The sequence below is a fragment of the Anabas testudineus genome, chromosome 1 (genome assembly GCF_900324465.2).
Source record: "Anabas testudineus chromosome 1, fAnaTes1.2, whole genome shotgun sequence".
Taxonomy (NCBI): Eukaryota; Metazoa; Chordata; class Actinopteri; order Anabantiformes; family Anabantidae; genus Anabas; species Anabas testudineus.
The window spans coordinates 5,326,143-5,346,880 of NC_046610.1; the positions used below are offsets into that span (position 1 = coordinate 5,326,143).

The window sequence follows — 20,738 nt, forward strand, 5'->3', positions numbered from 1 at the left end:
CTGGATTCATAAGTGGGTAGATAATGAAGAGTTTTGTTTTCACATTACTTAGCTACCCAAAGCAAACAGGGGAAAAGGAAAGGAAAAGTAAGACTGCTAAATCATGGACAAATTGACAACAACAAAACTGTGGGGAAGACTAATGTCAACTTATGTGTAACACAAATAAACTTGATCAATGTCAAACCTCTTAATCAACCTGCAGAATATTTGAAATATTATAAAAATGTAAAAGATTGTGTTGGTAAAATACCTCACATTTACACATTTTTAGCTGTGTTTCAGTTGTAAGTGCAACTATAAAGATCACTATAAAGTTTTTCTTTCACCTCCTTTATTAAAACTCATCAACATGCAAGAGGATTTTACTGCTGCTTATTTTTAGCCATGCTACTAGTTCAGCCTTAGAGTGAATGGGTTCATGGATTTGATCCACATTTGAAATCCTCAACAAATACTGGATGCATCCAGGCAAATGTTTCTGCAGGCGTGCATGGTCCCCAGATGATGTATCCTACTCATCTCTAGGAGCCAACACAAGGTCCACATTCCCTGAGAACCAAGTGTACAGCGTTTCCTTCAGTGATAACATTGGGTCAGCATTTTAATTTTTCAAATATATTTATGAGCTTATGTAAGATTCTTATCAACCTATTGTTTTTAGCAGCGATTAATAAATGTACCTATGATGGTGATGACGTTATGCCGTCTTAAATTGTCAACGCGTTGTCAGCACTGCGGTCTCAAAGAACAATGTCAACTGGAGCCATCCTGTATCTTAATCTTGTTTTTGGTTTGTTTTCCATTCCATGAAAAATTAGGTCAGCCAAGCAAAGCACAACAACTTTTGACTTATTAAACAGGGTCATCTGTGTATGACCATTCAACCTCCAATCACATGACTAAACCATGAAACTGAAACAAACAAATGTTCCCGAAAATGACTGGACTTTACAAAACTAATGGACTGAAGACAAGTATGGATCACACATGCACATGTAGTTTGTGCAACTGTGTGTTTTGTCCGTCCCACACACAACTGACTCTCATCTTAAACAACCCCCTAGACAGAAAAGTAAAGCATGACTAGAACAATGAAGCTGCTTTTAGCTTCTTTATGAGCCCCAAGACTCTCTTGCACAATGATTGTCTGTCAAAAAGTGTTTAATAAACAAATTCTATTTTGCAGCAATGTGACTTTTTCTTCTTGTTTGTTTTCAGAGGCTTCTGTATGAAATATTCTACTTAGATATGACTCAACAAGAAAAAGCAAGCTCAGAAAGCCCAGATTGAATCAGTATCTGGCAACAACGGGCTTTTCTCAGCAAGTGCAAACTATGACACGACATTAATCACTGTTTGCTTTTAAAAATTGGCTTAAATTTTCCCCAAATATGCATGTACAGAATTCCCCATGAAGTCCTTTACTTTGTGTGTCTCCCCACTTGCCGACCATTCAAACACCCCCCATGCACAAAAACTTAATCCTCCCAAATCCAGACAGGAAATGCTCTTGTCAGTAGAGCTGAATGCTTTTGGCAGACCCCTGTTGCTCTTTCTTTCTCTCTTTGTCACTCTGCCTCTATTTCTTTGTGCTCCCCCCCCTCTCCCTCCCCTGCTGAATTTTATATGTACCCTCCACTGCCATCTGGAAATAGTTAGCCTGTGAACATTTGCACAAAGCCAATAAAAACATGTCTATTGCGGCTCTATCAGTAGTCAGGGATCAGTCAAGCCTGCTATCAAAGAGGTAAAAGTCGTTTGTTTCACTTTCTGGAACTGATGCACATTTGTGTGTGTTCTTGTTTGGTGCCATGACTCATGGAACCCACTCAAAGCTTTTGGCTTCATATCAGGGCTTCTTGCACAATTGCCTTAATGTTTGCTGGTTAGTTTATATGGAGAGAAGCGCATACTATGAATGATTGAAATTTTTAAGAGACAAACTAATGTAGCTTTGTCCTCTGATGACTCACACAGCTTAATGACAGACATTCTGATAATCCTATCTACATAACCTCTGGGATTTAAAGGGTGGAAACTTAAGGAAGCTGATCAGTACTAAAAACACACACAGAGTCTGCAGGAGGACAGAAGGCTGAATAAGAAATTACACAGAAAGCAAAGTAGTAAATGAAGAGGTTAACACGAGATGATTTAAAGTCCCTGATGATGGGAACACAACGGGGGGAGGGGAAGAAAAGAGTTTAGTCTCATAGTTTGAAGAGTCAACTCACACAAGAACATTAACAGCAGTAAAACAGATCCATTCACAACACTTTGTGCTGGTTCTTAGTCTACAAGGTTGGAATTTATTCTACAGCAACTTTATTTAAAGATAAGACAGCCATATTTGTGTTCATAGTATAACTTTGCACTTGATAACACAAGTACCTTAGACCAGTTATTGATTAAACACCTTTCTGAAAGACACTTTCATCAGACTTGAAAAAGAAGTCTAATCACATTTTATGTTCACAGCTCTCTCCAAAAATATGCCACACTAGGGTTAAAGGTTTAAACGTCTCTTATTTCCAGCAATTACAACAGAGAAACATACACAATCTTGCAAGTTCTTGTTGCTGTGAGAGAAGTTACACTGTTATAAGAAATGATAACAGGCAATTGTGTCCTCTAGTGGCACGTGTACTTCAGCACTTCAGGTTCATAATCGCAACACAGGCAATATCAAGTACAATGTTTCTTAAAAATAATAATTAGTATAGTTTAAAACAAAAACGTACAACTTACAGACAAGACATTAATTTCCTTTAATTTCCACTTTAACGCCCTAAAATAATTCTATTTTATCAATTTTAATAATGAGTTCTGAGCAAAGTTTCACACATATTAATTCATTAAAGTATTTACACAAAAACATAAACACCAGGCTTCATGGTAAAACATTGCAACTGTTAATACAAAATCAAATGACAGTGAAATTTACTGCGTCAGTGTCTTTACATGTCTAGAAACAGTTTGGGGTTTGGTGTTAGTTGGCCTCACAGCACAGGTGAACTGACGTTTTCCAAATTTCCAAAGTTACATAAAGTGCAGGAAAACCATCAATCACATGTCCACAGCATTTAGGTCAAATTCAGGCAGGACTGACTTGACTCAACCAGTTCAAGATAATTATCTGGTTTCAGGTTTTGGTTTCTACCATCGTTGCCATCAGACTAACACTGCTGAGCAAAAATAAAAAAAGAATTCACAGTATGTCTCCAGTATACTAACAGCTGCTGTGGTATCATTATGCAGTTGAAGCCGTATTCAGGTGAAGCAGTACTATGGTGTTCAGTACTAAACAAATCACATGGAACAAACCAGAAACACAAACAGGAATCATAAGGCACCTGTATCTACTCTGACAATACTGCAACATCAATTAGTGCAAACTTAGGGTGTACCCAGCATTAAAGCGTATACACTATATATAACTTTCATCCCTTTCATCAATTAGAAAGGTAAAGGTTCATTTATTGCACGTCATCTTTCTGCTCATGATAATTTTTAAAAATATACATTTGATCAAACAGAACTAAGTACAAATGTCAAAGCAAGTTTTCTGTTGAAATTAGATAAACATCAGGTCTTAGTTATCAATATTAACACACAGATATTTAAAGGATTGTCTAAACTACTGTGGAGCATTTGACATGCAAGATCTACAAGCCCTACACTGTGAAGCCTTTATGGATGGAGACTGCCCAATTTCTCCCACAGCATTTAGTACCAGTGTGTAAAACATACAGGAAAAGTACCTCTTCTCCAACACTTAAAGGCTGCACGTTGTCCCAGCTTGTGACTCAGTAGCAAATAGGAAATAAAACAAGAAAAAAGGAGCTGATCACATCCAGCTGATGGTGAAGTTCTGACTGAGTTTGAGCTCAAGATCATCAACTGTTAACACCTGCAGGGGGAGAAAGTAACACAAAGATTATAGAAAGAACTTGAAAAACCTACTGAGTGGATTATAATGGTTTACATCACTGCACTCACCAATAGATCTATCCAATGTGTTGGTAAGCAATTAATTCAATTAATTAATAGTACGGCAGTTTATTGTTCTTGTGTACAATTTAAGATACTACTTTACTTGAGTATTTACATTTAATTTTGCTCTATACTTCTAATCCACTACATTTCATTTCACAGCTGTTACTAGTTATTTTTCCACTGAGGATTTTGCCAAAGAAAAATAAACAACTGTTTTCATGTTATACAATATGATGGACTGTTTCAGATTTAACTACTAAAAAGCAAAAATGTTTTTCTTCCAGAAACCAACAGCACTGACTGTCTCTTATGATTAATTCTTGTTTAATGAGAGGGAAGATCATTGTTGTGGAGAATGTGTTCAGTCACCAGATATTTTAGTGGCTGCATCCAACTACATGAAGCACAAGTGGCTCAGCATAAATTAAAAAAATAATAAATAAAAACAAGCACAGCCATATAAGTCCCCTACACCTGATCCAAACCTCACCTGGTTGGCTCTGTAGGTGAAGTGCGCATCTTTTGAGTTGACCAGCACTTTGCTTGGCTTTTCCTTCACACCATAGAAAGTAGCTGACTCCACGGTGATGTTGGAGGCCTCCACGTTGTTGTGGAGCACCTGGGATGTCATGGTTTTCTACAAAACAAGACAAAGGATGCAACACACATAAATAAGTATTTATAATACTAATAATATACATATCAAGCTCAAAACAAGACTAACATGTTTTTCCCCAACATGTTAGATTCACTAGTAATAAATTCTGTAAAAAATAAAAAATAAAAAAATTTATTTTTTAACTAAAAGGTGTTGCATAAGAAGAAAAACATTCCCTCTTCTTCTTCTTATCTCACCCTTCTGTAGGCTTTCTAGGAATTGGGGTAATCAAACTAAATCAGACAGGAGTGCGGGTTAGGTTTACTTTTTTTTTTTCCAAAGACAAAACCAGTTAAGTGTGAGCACCTGGGCAACGTTGAAAATGATGTAGGCATACTGGTTTGTTTCATAGGTGTCGATGGTTTCCCCGTCGTCCCAGAACAGATCTCCAGTGGCTGAACCATCACCAGAGAGAGCAGAGACCAGATGGAGAGGCTGACCTGAGCTCACCCACAGGGTCAGATTAGGGGTCTGCGAACATTAATTGAATCAGAAAAACAGACATTACATTATTTTATACTTAGAAGCTTTTCAATGGCAGCGTTCATTCTGTTTTATTTAATAAATAAAATTAACGTCCATGAGCACACGTGACAGGCAGGCAACGTTGAACGCAGTCCCCAAACTGTGCGAGTGTTTTGCACTGTAGCTTACTTTAGTGCTAATTATCCATCCACAGATCCAGTTGCTGTCAGTCAGTGGTTTTCTCAATTGTGAAAAACAATTATGACTTTTGTTTTCATTCTCAGCTATGTTTCACCTTCTACCGGCTGCATTTAGACTATTGCTACCTGTATCTGCATGTGCAATAATATAATTGTCTCTGTCTCTTGTTTAAAATACCAACTTCTGAGACCCTGAACTACACCCACAATGTAGGTTCACTGAATTTAGCTTGAAATGTTTGATGTATTTCACTGTTGACATGTAAATACATGTAATTTACTTTTTGCAGCACAAACTAAATTTAATTCAAATTTCGGGAGCCAATTGGTGTTTCACAGGAAAACACCAAACAGTATGTTCAGCCCATAATAACATAATCACATCGTCTTTATGGTTTCATACCAGTCTAGGCAAGAGAGAAAGCATTTGTATGTTTGTGGTGAACTTACCCTTTAAGCTGCAGCTCAAATACTGCACATGTTCTGCTTTATTTAGTGGTGCAAGTCCTTCTTCTGTAAAAGTCTAGTAAACAAATTAATTGAGAATGACTTCTACCTGTGTTGGTATTACAGTTCCTTCGCGCAAATGGAGGTTGATCTTGTCTAGAGGTGCACCGAGTCGTAGCTCTTCACCCTTACTGGACACAGAGTCACCCTGGGAAGAAGAAAGGGGCATGTAGAACGGCCTCGGTACCATTTTGTTCATTCAATGTAATAAAGTCTCCATACAAGCCTTACCGTGTAGTAGTCATACCACAGACCCTCTGGGAAGTAACCATTCACATAATCAACTCCAGCTTCTAACACGGGTGTCACCAATAAACCCTTCCCCCACAGGAACTGTTTGTCATTCCCATAGGTTTTCACATCTTTTGGAAACCTGTTAATTTCCAGCAAATATGCAGTTAAAGATGCTTTCAGTCCAGCTAGGACCAATAAAAATAATAATAATGGCTGTGTTTTTCATGCTGTACTTACTCAAACATCAGTGGCCGTGCAACAGTGTGTCCGTGTACATGTGCATGATGAAAGAGTGTGTATAGAACAGGAAACAGGGAATAACGCAGCAGCAGAGCCTGCTTCATGGCTGTTTGAGCCAGAGGGCTGAAAGCTGTGGGATCCTGAGGCTGTAAATAAAGTTACAAAAATAAACAAAAATATATCTAAAAAGGAAAAAAAGACATTTCTAAAAAGGAGAGAGGATAATTTTAATAGAGGATTATACTTCAAGGACAATAGGATCGTTGCTTCTTATTGTACAGGTGTAGGTGATGTTACCTTTGTGTCAATAGAGTTGTGGTTGCGTGTGAAGGGATAAAAGGCTCCAAGCTGTGTCCAGCGGACACACAGTTCTTCCTGCGCATCCTCACTAAAGCCACAGATATCTGCCCCCACCAGTGGTATACCCAGAAGGTTAAAAGTCAGCATACCTGAGGGAGAGGAATAGAAATGTGGAAAATCAGAGATACTGTAAACGCAATGACTCACTGTTAAAATGAACAGTTGTCAAATGACCCATAAATTCTGGGGTTGCTGGTTCTCGTTATTACACCGTTTTTGACAGAGAAAGTACAAAGGAGAGTGCATAATTATAGATGTCGCATGAGACCACATTGGATATTGTATAAGCCACAAAAATGGCATAATGTGTCACAGGCAGGGTTCATTTACATTTGTTAAACAACACAGCATAATACATAGCACGTTTAGTGAGCATTTATTTATTTGACCACTTGGGGGCAGAAGAACTGTACAACAAACTGAAAGAAAAACTCTTTTGAAGTATCCCTTTTGAAAATATGGGTCCTAACTGTTTTTGTTTTTCCTTCTACAACCCTCACGTTTTTTTCCGACCAGATCTTCCTAAAAATATGAGAGTTCAGCATTAAAAATATATCTATCAACCCACTCTGCAGTCATCTGATCCTACCTGCTATAGAGGTGTAAAGATCTTTCCACTGGCTCCTGTTATCCCCCAGCCAGTGACCAGAATACATCCCCTGACTGGGGAAGGTCGAGCGAGAGATTACAAAAGGTCTCTTAGCCAAGATCCGCTTCAGAGCGCTGCAATAGTCAAAAAGCAGATATAAAAAGAAAAGGGACAGAAATTCTTCAGAAACTGTTTCACTAGTATATATTTTACTTGTTTTTGTGTATTAACAGCTCTGACCTTGCAGAGGCCTTGGCTTCCAAAAGCCCATAGAGGCTGTGCATGTTATAGTGTAGGGACTGCTTCTGCTGTGCGGAGGCACACACTGTTTTACCTCTTAGCAAACCTCCAAGGACACCTGAAAGGTAATACACAAACTTTACATTTTGACCGTCAACTGTGTGCTGTATTTTTGTGTTTATGTTAAACAGATTGTATGATTTGTGCCAAGATCTGTAACTCTCACCTGGTGTATAAGGAGGATTTTCAATGCTGTTTGATGGACAGCCATTAGTGGATCCATCCACAAAACTGGACGGCTCATTCATGTCCTAAAAAATAATAAGACAAACGTCAGGGAGAAGACAGTGTATCATGAAATGCTGAGACCTACAGTAATTCATATCACGATTAGTTGTTTCTTTTGTTTATCTCACATTTCCATACTTACAATCCATAATCCATCAAACGGCACCTTCTCGTGGAACCTCCGAAGGTTGTCATACCACCACTCATGCGTCACATTATCTGAGAAATCGGGATATGCTGTCAGACCAGGCCACACCTAAGGAAGACAGAAATCAAAATCAAAATCATAAATGAAACACAATGACTTGGATTTGTAGTTGAGTTCATTTGTGAAATATATGAATAAATGCCAAATCATAATCATATATGACATGAAACAATATGGCATTTACTGTAACATGACCATTTTAATTCTAGTGCAGGTTTAACAACGATGTCTCACCTTCCCGATAAGTGTTTTTCCTTCAGCATCTTTAATAAAAACTCCTCTCTTCAGTCCTTCATCATATGGCCAGTATGATCCTTGAGGCTGAGTGCTGCTGATACCTGGATCCTGCAAATGTATACCCAACAGTCATATACACACGTACAGTAGGCTAAAACTGTCTAAAACAAATCAGTTCAGGAACAAACAGAGTACCAGGATCATGACGTAGCGCTGGTTATGAGTGTGAAGGTCCTTAACCAGGTCAGGGAGAGTGGCAAAATTTGTTGAGTCAAACGTGAAGTCCATATATTGGCTCATGTAGTCGATGTCATTCCACTGGACGTCCTGCAAACACAAAAATAATTTTTTCAGAAAAGAACACACACACAAAAATAATATCTCTCATCTAAACACTAACACAAATTTACCTGAGGTATCTTATAGTTCCTCATGCTCTTTACAACCTCCCAAGTAGCATCACTAGTCTTGTAACCCCAACGACAGAGATGGTATCCTAAAGCCCAATAGATGGGCATTGCTGGGTGTCCTGCAACAAGACAGAGGAATAAAATGCTCCAGTTGTACAGAGGTGGATGCAAACAAATAGATGGGACTACAGGGCAGTGTTTTATTGCTGCTCTTAGTATCTAAGAATCAAACTCAAATCTAATTGTAGAAGCAGGGTCAGGTTTTTAAATCAAACCTAAAGCCAGTCTCATAAAACCATTTTAATCTTTATTGAATTGCCTCAATTGCAAGGTGCTTAGATCAGGCTGGCATGGTTCTTTTTTAGTGTCTGAAAAAGGAAAAAACTAACAAAAAAAAACAATATATGCATTTTCATCCACCTGTTTTACATTTATTTTCAATGTTGCTTTAGCACCACACAAAGAAAAAAAAAAAAGCCAGTTACAAAGCACAGGCAGGAAAACCCGCCCCCGTTCATCTCAGGGAAACGGCTTCTTTTGTTTAAAGCAGTGGCTGGAAAAACACATTACCTTTTACTAATTTTTTGCTATTTCTATCTATAAAGTTTGAATCAAAATAAACTATTATGACTGGGTTTATTTTAATGGGACATGCTAACATAAAAATTTAATGTTGGTTGATCATGAGTATCTCATTAGACAGTTGCAGTATAAGTCTACAATCATTTTAAAATGAATAAGATAGGTATATGTGGTATAAAACACTGTCTTCAGACAAGTCTACATGGCAAAACTCCAATCAGCTCTTACTGACCTATGACGTCTACATACTGTTCGACCACTGAACCAGGATCAGGACCAAGGAAAACGTAAAAGTCGAGGATTCCACCAATAGTACGCCAGGTAACAGCCGGGGCCGGCTGAAGGACCACATCTGGTAAAAAATTTAACAGAAAATTATACTGAGCAGACTAAGACCAGAACCTTTAACAACATGGAGTACAGATGTACAGTAAGTATAGAAAGCAAGTATATAATGAGTAATTAAATAAAATGTACAGTTAAAATATTTTCAACAATAAAATATGACACTAATGATTTCTGCTCATAAACAACATAATCAAAGTAATCAACGTAGTCCATTTGCAACTTCTGACCAGTTGTGAAATCCTGATACTAATGTGCATTACTGCATCTAGAGAAAACTGAAGTGGAAGTATAACACAACCAGCAGACTGACCCATTGCGTTGCTGTTCAGGAAGAAGAAGCCGTGTGCATTCCCTTCATTCTCGACCGCCAGGTAAAACGGATGTACCCCGTACAGGTTTGTCTTTTCCTACATTGTACAAAGGAACACAAGAATATGACTAATTGTCCAAAATCAATTAAACTTAACACTCAAAATACAAGTGTGGATGCAGTGTGTGCGTGTGTGTGTGTGTGTGTGTGTGTGTGTGTGTGTATGTCAGCTTGATGCCACAATGTTTACTTGGACACGTAAACAGAACTGAGCTAACCATTAGCTGTTTTTCCATGTCTACTTTCATGAGGGTAAAAGGTAAAGTCTGTGTCTGTGGCTAAAAAAATAAAAACTACACAGCAGCTGTTTTCATACCATAGGAGGCACATCTCTGGCCCACATGGTCAGTGTGTTCCAGTGGACATCATGCAGAAAAGTGGAGCGGTGTTCCCCCAGGCCATAGATGAACTGACTGGGCAATGAGGTGGAAAACTGAAGGAACTGATCCGCATAGAAGAGAGGAGCCACTGTGGTGTTTAGACTATGAGGAAATGGATGAATTGGGGACACTGTTAATACTACAACATTGGTTATTTTCACAACTAACTTTCTAGTACGTAGATAATTTGAGTAACTGCCGCCAACTGAAGTGAGACTTACACTACTGCTCCTGTAGAGCGCCTCTTCACAATGACACCAAATGGGTCTTTTGAAAGCTCTACTGTGTACTGTGGATTTTCTGCCTTCTTAGTGGCAGTGGGGACAGAGATAGGCACCTCAAACCTTGCATTTGAAGGGTCAGTGATCTAGATTCAGAACCATAACAGAAAAAAAGTCTGTACTTGGGTTGCAGAACAATTGATAACATTTGATAAAAATGTAATCAACTGACCTGTAAAGTTTATGACAGCACCTTTACAACTGCTTAGTTCAATCAAAGGTTTGGCACATATCAGACTATGAATCCGTAGTACACGGGGAGGTACTGTACTGTGGCAACTCTGTGTTTTCTTACTAGATTTTTGTTCTTGCATAACACCACTCTAGTTTTAAGTGTTTACTGAAAAATGCTGCATGCAGTCATTGGCAAGAAAGTTAATGAGAGTGGAGAGAGTGAACTAATACAAAAACAGTAAATTAATATAGTAAAGCATTTCAGACATCAGAGCCTGTCAGTGGGCTGCTGCAATTATAATAAAATGTTCCAACCCATCCCTAATGTGCTACAATATATGACGTGTGCTCCACTTACCCTGACATGTAGCCGTGTGTCAGTCTCATGTCGTATATCCAACTCTAGAGTGAAGATGTCTGCTGGGTAATAGGTCTTTACCTCCCTTACAAGTTTAGCTTTTTGTCCCATGGATGTGTCTTCTATTGAAACAAGGGAGTAGGAAGGAAAATCTAAAGGATAGAAACACCAAGGTATGCCATTTCTGCCTGGTGGTCGGGTGGCAGAGGAGGAAGGAGAGGAAGCAGGGATAAAACAACAATTCCTAGCCTCACACAACTCTTTGGTCACGACCACCCCTCTTTCAGGGTAGCAGTCAAACCTCCATGCTTCTGGAATTAAACTGCAAGCCTCGTGGCGGAGAGCAGCTGCAGTGTTGTTTACTATTTTTTGGGTTTTGTTTGCCATAGCTGGCAGCGGCGGTCTGTGTGGCTGTTGGTTGGATGGACCGTGTAGCCAGAACATGGTGCCCAGTAACCAGGCTCCACAGAGGACCAGCAACAGGCAGCCAGTCACCAGGAGACCTGTGGTGATGGAGCACGAAGGCCTCGGTGGAAGCAAGGATGCTTCCTCTGGCTCAAGGATCTTTAAACAGAGCAAGAAAAGAAATCTCATCAATAGGAAAAGATAGAACCTGTGCTGCAATCACACAATGTTGTTGTTTTTAGCATTTCAGTTTAAGTAGTAGGTATAGTAATTCAATGAATACATTGTCTACAAAAGTAAAGATTTTGGTTGTAGTTTTCAGTGGTGTTTAACTGTATTGAATCATAAGGCATATTTTTAATAATGAAGTTATCCATTGAATTGATGTGAAAATATTCAATTCAACTAAGATCAAAATGGCTCAGAAAAGACTATAAATGCTACAAGTCTGAAGCATCCAGGGTTTGTTTGTGAACAGACATGTGCATCAGCCATTTTAATAAAATCAACTTCTGTTCCATCTTAATAAAAAGGGTTTAATTTCATATTTCAGACTGGCAAGCTGTCAAATTTCAAAACTGATGAAGACCAATCTAATATGCAGTTTTAAATCTGAAAAAGTTTAAGTAAGTTTAAGCTTACTGAAACATCTTCCTGGGCACGATGGGGCGCCGACAACACTGCACTGGAAAACTGAATGTCTTCAGGGTTCAGCCGCTCGTACGACACCATCCTGAGTGTATGTGTTTGTAAGTGAGCAGCTGAACACAAGAAAGAAACAGAGAAACAAAATTCAGCAGAGTGACTAATCTAATGTCATTTCCTGCACGGAGCTGTTGGGAGAAGTATGCATGAGTAAATGTTGAAGTGATCAGTTTCTCTAATTGCACTACTGGTTTTAATGGTTTCATTCTTACACTACAGCAGCAGAAAAAAAAAAGATCTGCATGTGACAGACACAGTGGAAACTGTGATAAAAGAAGAATAGGAGTTGTTTGGCATCATTTAGGTTGATGCAAAAACAAACGTGCAGAACAAGAAACATAAGTAGGCACCATAGTACATTTAAAATGTTCGAATATATCGTCAATAATGCAATATATTTACTGATCACAGCTAGATATGAGAGGAATGCTGATAAAGGTTTAGCCACAGCTACTGCAAGTGAGGCTTGTGTACCTAATTGTGACTTCACCTTTTAGAAATGACATCATGTTAAAAACAACACACTCAGGCTTTTATCTTTTAATCGTATTTTTTTAAATAATCCATTATCTTTTTTTCTTATTTGTCTAAATACAACTTTAGCTAACCCTGTACAGACACTCATGGCAATGTCAAAGTTCATCAAGGACACATTTGACTACTTAGCCCATAATTTCGGTTTGAAAGACAGAGTGATAAATCTGTAAAATTATAGTTAAGAGAAAACAATACCAAGCTTAGAGAGTCCGACAGAATCACTACTTAAATACCTTTTGTAGCATTAGCTCACCTTAGCACCACTGTAACTTTAGCTAACGTGAGCTAGCTAAAGCGTAGACGGATGTTTAAGTCAACATTACTTACCTGGATGTCGTTTGAGCTTTACACACTAGCAAAATATAACATACAGCTCAACTATAACTTTAAATAAGCGTTACGTTAGCGTAGAAGAGTAATTCCAAACAATTGCATGCATGGAGTTCGTCTTGTTTATCTCCATGTCACATTTAAGCCCCCTCGTAATTTATAACACTTCCGCTTGAAAAGCGGCAAGTGGGGATTTAACAATGTGTACTGTAATCAACATGCGGTGTCGTGTGCTTATGTCAACAACTTTATGTTATATGATGATTAATAATTTATTGTTGGTTAAGAAGTTTTTTGTTTTTCAAAAACGCAAAAGTCACGTGTTCCCTGGCAATAATGTTGCCTTCAGGAACGGCTGTGAGATTTGCAAGACATGAAAATAAACCCCCTAGCTGCCTAATATGAGTTGAGTCATGTACGGCATTAGTGGCTGGGCCAATAATGTGATTAAAGATTAACAGAAAGATAAAATATAAAGTTAATATCCCTAATAAAGGAATTATATGGCTACCTGGAAAAGTGCTTTGAATTCAAGCACCTGTGTACACACATACACTGTACATAAAGTCTACTATAAAAAAGGTCAAGGTCAATTTTATTAAGCTAATCATTACATACCTGTTCAATTATCTTTTTACTAGGCATACACATATACCCTTTGTCTCACCTATCTGCTCATACATAATACTGAGATGTTTCTGTTGTTCAGCTTAGATCTTGCTTGTTGTTGTTTGTCTATGCAAATTATCCTGATGCCGCTGTTGTACACTGAGACCTACTACAAACACAAGTCAAATTCCTTCAATGTGCAAACATACTTTGCCAATAAAGCTGATTCTAGCAGGTGCTGTTGCAATTAGAAGACATGACCAGTAGAAAAAGTATAAAAAGGGATAATGGCATGGATTAATAATTTTGTTTTATATTTTGAAAACACGTAGTAGTCTACTTTGAGGTATTACCTCACTGACAACATTACATCGTGTTTCTTTTTCTTATTGACTGAACAGCACACTTAATCAACCTTCATCAAAAACCTTTGCTTGAACCAAAACTTTGGTCAAGCACATCTAAGTGATTCTCAGGCAGGGCTGGTTTTAATTATGTATTTGTAACTCCATGCTGTTAATTTAGCACCGTGTATAGATTTTTATTTGACCAGAACTTCTTTCCAACTTCTTTCCACCTTCTCTCACTGCTGAACAATATTTTTTTTTTAACATTCACATCTTCAGGCATACCTCTCTTACGTTAGCTTCTACAGTCAGTAATCCTCAAGCAAAATTGTGCTTTTACTTTTATTGTTCAGTATAACATGTCCCATACAATTAAACAGAGGCAGCACTGGCACTGGCAAAATGTACCATCAAGTGTAGCATGTAACTGGCTTCATTTATTAAAATCATATCACAGCAGGATGATTCATTCACAATGGTCACTTGGCCTTGTCGTATAATGCAGATGAACCAGATTTCTTATTTGTTTCTTGAATAACTGCTGCATAAAGCAGAGAGACAGAGATATAGTTTTATTACTGGCTACATTTCCCAAAACTTGAATTCCAATGTCACCTGGTTCCTACACTCTTGGCTCATTGGCCACGGTAATATCAGATACAAAAGCATAATTATTCTTCAGTCTGATTTCCACATACATCATTAGTTTGAATGACAAATACTACATGGAAAGAAGTGAAATCACAAGTGAATTTGACCTAAATGAGTCATTTGTACTACCATAAATACTATAATATTCCAATGCAACTAACGTAGGTATGAGTGATAAAAGAGAGCAAGTATGACCTCTAAAATGTATCGTCTAAACAGTTCCCACGAGTTTACAAAAGCTGTTTGAACCAAATATTTGTTTGGTTGTTTTGTCTGAAACCGTGTCGCCAGTTGCTGAACACTACTTGGTTTGTGTCTCTTTATTAAGTTTTCTGCACCTTTGAGAGGGTTAAATACTTTTTCTACTCTGCTTTAATACTTTGTAAAGTGAACCACCATGTAAAGGTTTAGTGACAGTCTATTAACAGAGGTAGTCCTTTACATTCTCCTAGTTTTCGTTTCACTGCATTAAATCTTGCTTTGTTATACTACTACTGGTATGTTTCTGCATGGTTTATATAAATACATCATCAGTCGTTTTTGTCTGATATACACATATTAATTGGAGAGTTATCGTCACTCTGTGAGAAGTCATCATTCCTCACACTGAAAGCAGACTCCTCCACAGTCTGAATCTGCTCATGCTTTCGTTTATGGAGCCTCAGACTCTGTGAGCGGCTGAAGCCTCTTCCGCAGATGTCGCAGCCGTACGGCCTCTCTCCTGTGTGAAGCCTGAAGTGGTTCTTAAGGCTTGAAGCTCGAGTGAAACTCTTTTCACATTCGGGACAGTCAAACTTCTCCCCAAAGTGGATTTTCTCATGTTCTCTCAAGCGGCCGGACTGGTTGAAGCTCCTGTCGCACACCGAGCAGTGATAGGGCCTCTCTCCCGTGTGTGTGAGCCGGTGTCTGTTCATGGCCCCTGAGTGGGCGAAGCTCTTCCCACAGTCTGGGCAGGAGAATGGTTTCTCTCCTGTGTGAACTTTCTGGTGACCTTTGAGTTGACCTTTCTGCGTGAACTGCTTCCCACACAAAGTGCATTGATAAGGTTTCTCTCCCGAGTGAATTCGCATGTGGATTTGCAGAGCAGACATCTTGTGACAGTCTCTTCCACAGAGCCCACAGCAGTAAGAGCTCTTTGTCAGATGGTTGTTGAACTGTTCCTGCACAGGTGATACTAGACAACTCTCTTTTTCACTGTCAGGATCATGATTATCTCCAGACACTGTTAAAAAACACAAATGGAATTGAGTTAAACCACTGTAAGTACTACTTATGGGGCTGCAGCAGCCATCCACCTGTATTTGAATACAGTCATTTACACAAATTTTAGCCAGAGAAGACCATTAGTTCAAAAGGGGAGTGAAAAGAAAGCTTTCTACACAAATTATCAAACTGTAATGGTCATCACCATCACCAATCAATTAACAGCAATGTAACCTGATATTTAGCAAACTGTATTTCTTCTGTTGACTCTGGAGGTAAGAATATACCAGTAAGAGTTATTAATAAGCAAAATCAGTCAAGTTAGTTTTGGTAACTCTGAACTCAAGTTGCGCTGTTTAGTAAAAACAGGTCCTAGTTCAAGTCTTTAGCAATGATTTCACAGTATTTTACTTACTATTAACAATTTCCTCTTCTTCCTCCTTTACTGTAATCCTTATTTCAGTGTTGCTTTCCTGATGCCTCTCAAGAGTTTCCTCTGGCATGGTAAAATCCTCACTGTGAGACACCTGGGCAGGAGCGACTTCTACTGAGGAAATTGGAAATTAAAAGCAGAGTCAAAATCACCAGTGAAGGCTTTCATAAATCCTTTTAATGCATATCTTTACATACCACACAAAGGTTCCTCTTCTTCCTCCTCTTTTACTACTACATTCATTTGTGGACTGGAAGGAGCATCCTCTAGACGTTCTTCTGGTTCTCTCAGGTTTTTCTCACACTGAGCATCTTTGTCACAGTTAAGACTCTCTGGGGAAAGGGGATCTACTGCACTGGACAAACTCTCATTACCAGGCACCTGTAAAAGCAAACAATAGTTTTTTGGGGTTGCAATGACCTATTCCTACTCTCAATTAAACTACAAAAACAACAAAAACTGATTAAACTTTGAAATTAATGTCTCTACCTCACAACAAACATTGTCAGTCAGGTTTTGCTGGGGTAATTCACCAACTGAAGCTTCAACTGAGCCTGAGATGACACCTGCAACCGATTCAGTCTTGCTCTGTGTACATGAACGTTTGTGGTTTCTGAGCGTTCCTGCCAGTGAGAAGTGCCTCCCACAGTCTTTGCAGGTATACGGCTTTTCTCCTGTGTGAATCCTGGTGTGCCGCCGAAGCTCTCCAGGAGCTACAAATGACTTGTCGCACTGTGTGCAGCTGTACGGTTTTTCTCCTGTGTGAGTCCGCATGTGTGTCGTTAAAGTCCACTGCTGTGCAAATGTCTTCCCACAGTCAGAACAGTGGTAGGGCGTAATGCCAGTATGGAGACGCTCGTGCCTCACAAGTGTACCAGATAAGGCAAACCTTTTGTCACAGAAAGAGCACTGGTAGGGCCTCTCTCCAGTGTGAGTCCTCTGGTGATCTCTCAGCTCAGCTGCAGAGTTACAGCTCTTCTCGCAGTCTGAACATGGAAACTTTTTCCTAGTAAAGCCCGCAACCACCTCAGAGTGCATTGCCTCTAAGTGAGTTTTCAAGTGCCAGTGGCGGGAAAAACTTTTCAGGCAGATAGAGCAATGATACGGCCTCTCGCCAGTGTGTGTCCGCCGGTGTAGCCTCAGCTCCCCCTGACTAGCAAATCTTTTCTCGCAAAAAGTGCATGGGAATGGCTTTTCCCCAGTGTGGACCCTTTCATGGATCATGAGCAACCCCTTCTCTGGAAATCTCTTCTCACACATGGAGCAGGGGAAAGGCCTCTCTCCTGAGTGAGTGCGAAGGTGGCGCTGAAGCTTAGAGGCATAAGGGAAGTCTTTACCACACACCGAGCAGCTGTGAAGAGATGGTGGTTTTTCATTCTCGGTCTGATCATACGTCTTTGAGGGAGCTCCTGCAACTCCAATACCAGGGATGGCACTCTCCCCTGTGTGAGCGCAAAGACCAACATCAACAAAGACAACAACAACAACAACAACAACAACAACAAAAGAACAACATCATCATTTAAAAAACATAAAGAAACAAACATATAGGTCAGTGCAATAATACTTTTTTGCCTCAATATATTGAAGTTACACACAGATTTGAGCATGTTTTAAATTGGAAGACAAAAAGTAATATTCATATAGAGACATTAAATGTGAATCTATATTCTATCTGCATTGGTATAAGGAGACGGGAAGATGTTTATTTACTCACTGAGATCTGAGAAATCCACTTCTTCCCCATCTGAATTGATCAGACCTCCTATTTCCTGCTGAACGTCCCCAGTGAGGATCACAACTGGTCCAAAGCTGTCTGGGTTTTCAGAGCCCATCTCTCAGATATAAAACCTTTTCGAGATAAACAATCTAGAGTCACTATGCAGACATTCAATACACAATTTATAACAAGTGAGGGACTTTATACAGCCAAATGGGGTAAAGAGCTTCACAGCTGTGACTATTAGGACTATTCCCACACTATAGGTCTAAGAGCAATCCAACTCCGGTACTTAATTTATATAAATAGTTCTTATATTTTTGCAATTCAGTTGAAAAAATAAAGATGGTGTGTTAATATTATCCTACAAGCAACTGCCAAGTACATTTAACGGTTCTGGGTCCATACTCATCAGCTGTCTCAAGTTAAAATGGTAAATACTATAAAATATACATTATATCAACCAATGTTGTGCTAAAAGAGCAGTGGTCTCCAAAACACCAGTCCAGTCCAAAACAGACAACTTACTATTGAAATGAACTGAATCAGCTTAATAAGCATCTTCCTGCCTTTTTAATATGATATTTAAATGATCACCTCAATCCCACTTCCATAAAAAAAGTCACCTAACGTATCAAACCAATGTGTCATTTGGTGGTGATGATGTACAAATATACTATTTACAATTCACAATGAGTGACACAATACATTTCATTGCCAGACTGTGATCTAGATGTGCTGCAACTGATGAGCATTAACCAAGAATTACTTGATGAGATATTTTCAGCCTTTTGACATTTGTAGGTGTCTCAGATGTGCCAATTTGCTACAATTTGAAAATTGTAAGCTTAAAATGTTTGTGTTTTGCACCATTGGTCACATTAAATTGTAAATGTTAATACATCAATACGTGTGTTTGAGCTTCACAACCACAGCCTCCACCCTGAAAGATACTGTCATGCTCAAGGACACTTCAGCAGGGTGAATGCTCTGTTGTGACTGGGCGTTTAAACCTGAAGGAGAGTCTTCCTAAAAAGAGAAGGGTATTTAGGGAATTTAGACAAACAAACAGGGACTATTCAGGGGCACCAATGTTGAGTATGGGAACTATGTTAGAGTACAGTCTCTAAAATAATTTACAGCACTTTCAACTGAATGTTTGGGCAAAACACCCCAATTTACAATGACTGGCTCAGCTAGCGCAGCGTTAGCAAGGGACTCATTTTGCTCCATCCATTCAAAATCTCACATTAATTGCGATTTAAGTTCATCAGCAGCATGACTGACTAACCTGTTGACACGTAAGGAGTCTTTAAAAAGTCATTACACCAAGAGCAAACACAGTCTGCAGCACACAGCCAGCATTTGACCTGTGAAGGAGATGTCTCAGCTGGGATGTGACCAGCGCTTTGGTCAACGACCACCTCTGCCTCAGAGAAAACTGCCAGCTAGCCACGGACATGGCGATCTTAGCAATTAGCTAACCATTAGCCCCCTAAGCTACATCCGCCAATCAACAATAACAAATAACAGCTCTGATCCACCATCAAATCCAGCGTGAAAATAACAATGCTGCCGCACATTTCACCTGCGCTCCCGTAACCCTCGCCAACTTAACTAGCTAACCTAGCTAGCAACAGACAATAGACATTTAGACCAACCTCGGCATAGATTTTTCCCTCAGGTAAAAAGTAGTCGCACGACAGAAGTTTATTGAAACGACTTGGCAGTATTTCTACTTTTTTCTCATTTTCATACTCGATGTGGTCAACCCGCGTCTCTAATTAATGCCAGCTAACTAACTAATCGGTTAAATTAAATAACGCTTGGATGTGATGATAACCTTTCTAGCAGTAGCCGCTAGCCACTCGTAGTAGAGTCGGAACTTCCGGTTTGCGTTCACGTCAAAATAAAAGCCCAACTAAGAACTTCATTAACGTTAATTGTTTTCTTCAGCGTTTTGTAAACAAACATAACATGTTTACTATGATACAATAATTTTCAATGTTGATAGAACCGTTGCTGATGTCCACACTGATTAGTGACAAGTATGCAATTATTCAGGCCAAAAGGGTCATGAACTATGGACATGAGTGTACCATCAAGTACTGTACCTATTGTAAATACAGATCTGAGGTATTTGTACTTTTGACACAGTTAGCCTTCTTATTCTTTTCCTTTCATCTGTTCCCTTTCAGGTGTTGCCACAGTGAATCATCTGTCTCTATCCTCTGCATCCTCCTCTCTCACTACATCCATAAAGCTCCTCTTGGGTCTTACTCTAAACCTCCTGTCTGGCAGCTCCAACCTCAGCATCCATTTACTGCAGTGATTTTATCTCTAAAACATCTGACTCTAGCTGTCCCTCAGATGGACTCTTTCCTGATCCTATCCATCCTCAACATCTTTAGCTCTGCTGCCCGTCTCCTCTTGAGTGCCACTGTCTCTAAGACGCACAGCATCGCTGGTCTCACCACCATCTTGAATACCTTTCCTTTTATTCTTGCTAATACTCTCTTTTTCACACAACACGCCCTGACACTTTTCTCCTCCTGTTCCATTCTGCTTGCACACACCTCTTCATCTTCTTTTATTTATTGAACCTAAGTACTAGTCCTGCACCTTCTTCCTCTGAAATATTTGTTTTTACTTTAATGATATAGTTAGATA

At 39.1% G+C, this 20,738-nt stretch overlaps 2 protein-coding genes across 5 annotated transcripts; both read right to left on the reverse strand.

Annotated features, from left to right (window-relative positions):
* Window positions 1-2,509: 2,509 nt before the first annotated feature.
* On the reverse strand, window positions 2,510-13,246 carry si:ch73-12o23.1 (lysosomal alpha-glucosidase). The gene is made up of 21 exons (XM_026359990.1): window positions 13,103-13,246; window positions 12,176-12,294; window positions 11,129-11,692; window positions 10,537-10,682; window positions 10,252-10,417; window positions 9,876-9,972; window positions 9,450-9,569; window positions 8,636-8,754; window positions 8,421-8,552; window positions 8,223-8,333; window positions 7,923-8,036; window positions 7,719-7,803; window positions 7,493-7,610; window positions 7,253-7,386; window positions 6,601-6,752; window positions 6,301-6,449; window positions 6,061-6,202; window positions 5,879-5,977; window positions 4,964-5,128; window positions 4,490-4,636; window positions 2,510-3,913 (listed from the first exon to the last, which is right to left on the reverse strand). The coding sequence occupies exons 2-21, from the start codon at window positions 12,263-12,265 to the stop codon at window positions 3,851-3,853; spliced, it is 2,913 nt and encodes a 970-aa protein (XP_026215775.1). The 5' UTR covers window positions 12,266-12,294; window positions 13,103-13,246; the 3' UTR covers window positions 2,510-3,850.
* A 1,047-nt stretch (window positions 13,247-14,293) lies between these two features.
* On the reverse strand, window positions 14,294-19,930 carry LOC117152891 (zinc finger protein 2 homolog). 4 transcript variants are annotated; one of them, XM_033326110.1, is made up of 6 exons: window positions 19,912-19,930; window positions 18,066-18,199; window positions 16,838-17,790; window positions 16,546-16,729; window positions 16,331-16,462; window positions 14,294-15,934 (listed from the first exon to the last, which is right to left on the reverse strand). In XM_033326110.1, exons 2-6 carry the CDS (start codon window positions 18,181-18,183, stop codon window positions 15,243-15,245), a joined length of 2,079 nt encoding a protein of 692 aa, XP_033182001.1. In that variant the 5' UTR covers window positions 18,184-18,199; window positions 19,912-19,930; the 3' UTR covers window positions 14,294-15,242. The 4 variants fall into 4 exon arrangements, with proteins under 4 accessions (XP_033182001.1, XP_033182002.1, XP_033181999.1 ...); XM_033326111.1 differs by having other exon boundaries at window positions 16,331-16,459; window positions 19,730-19,930; XM_033326108.1 differs by having other exon boundaries at window positions 19,730-19,930.
* Window positions 19,931-20,738: the final 808 nt, after the last annotated feature.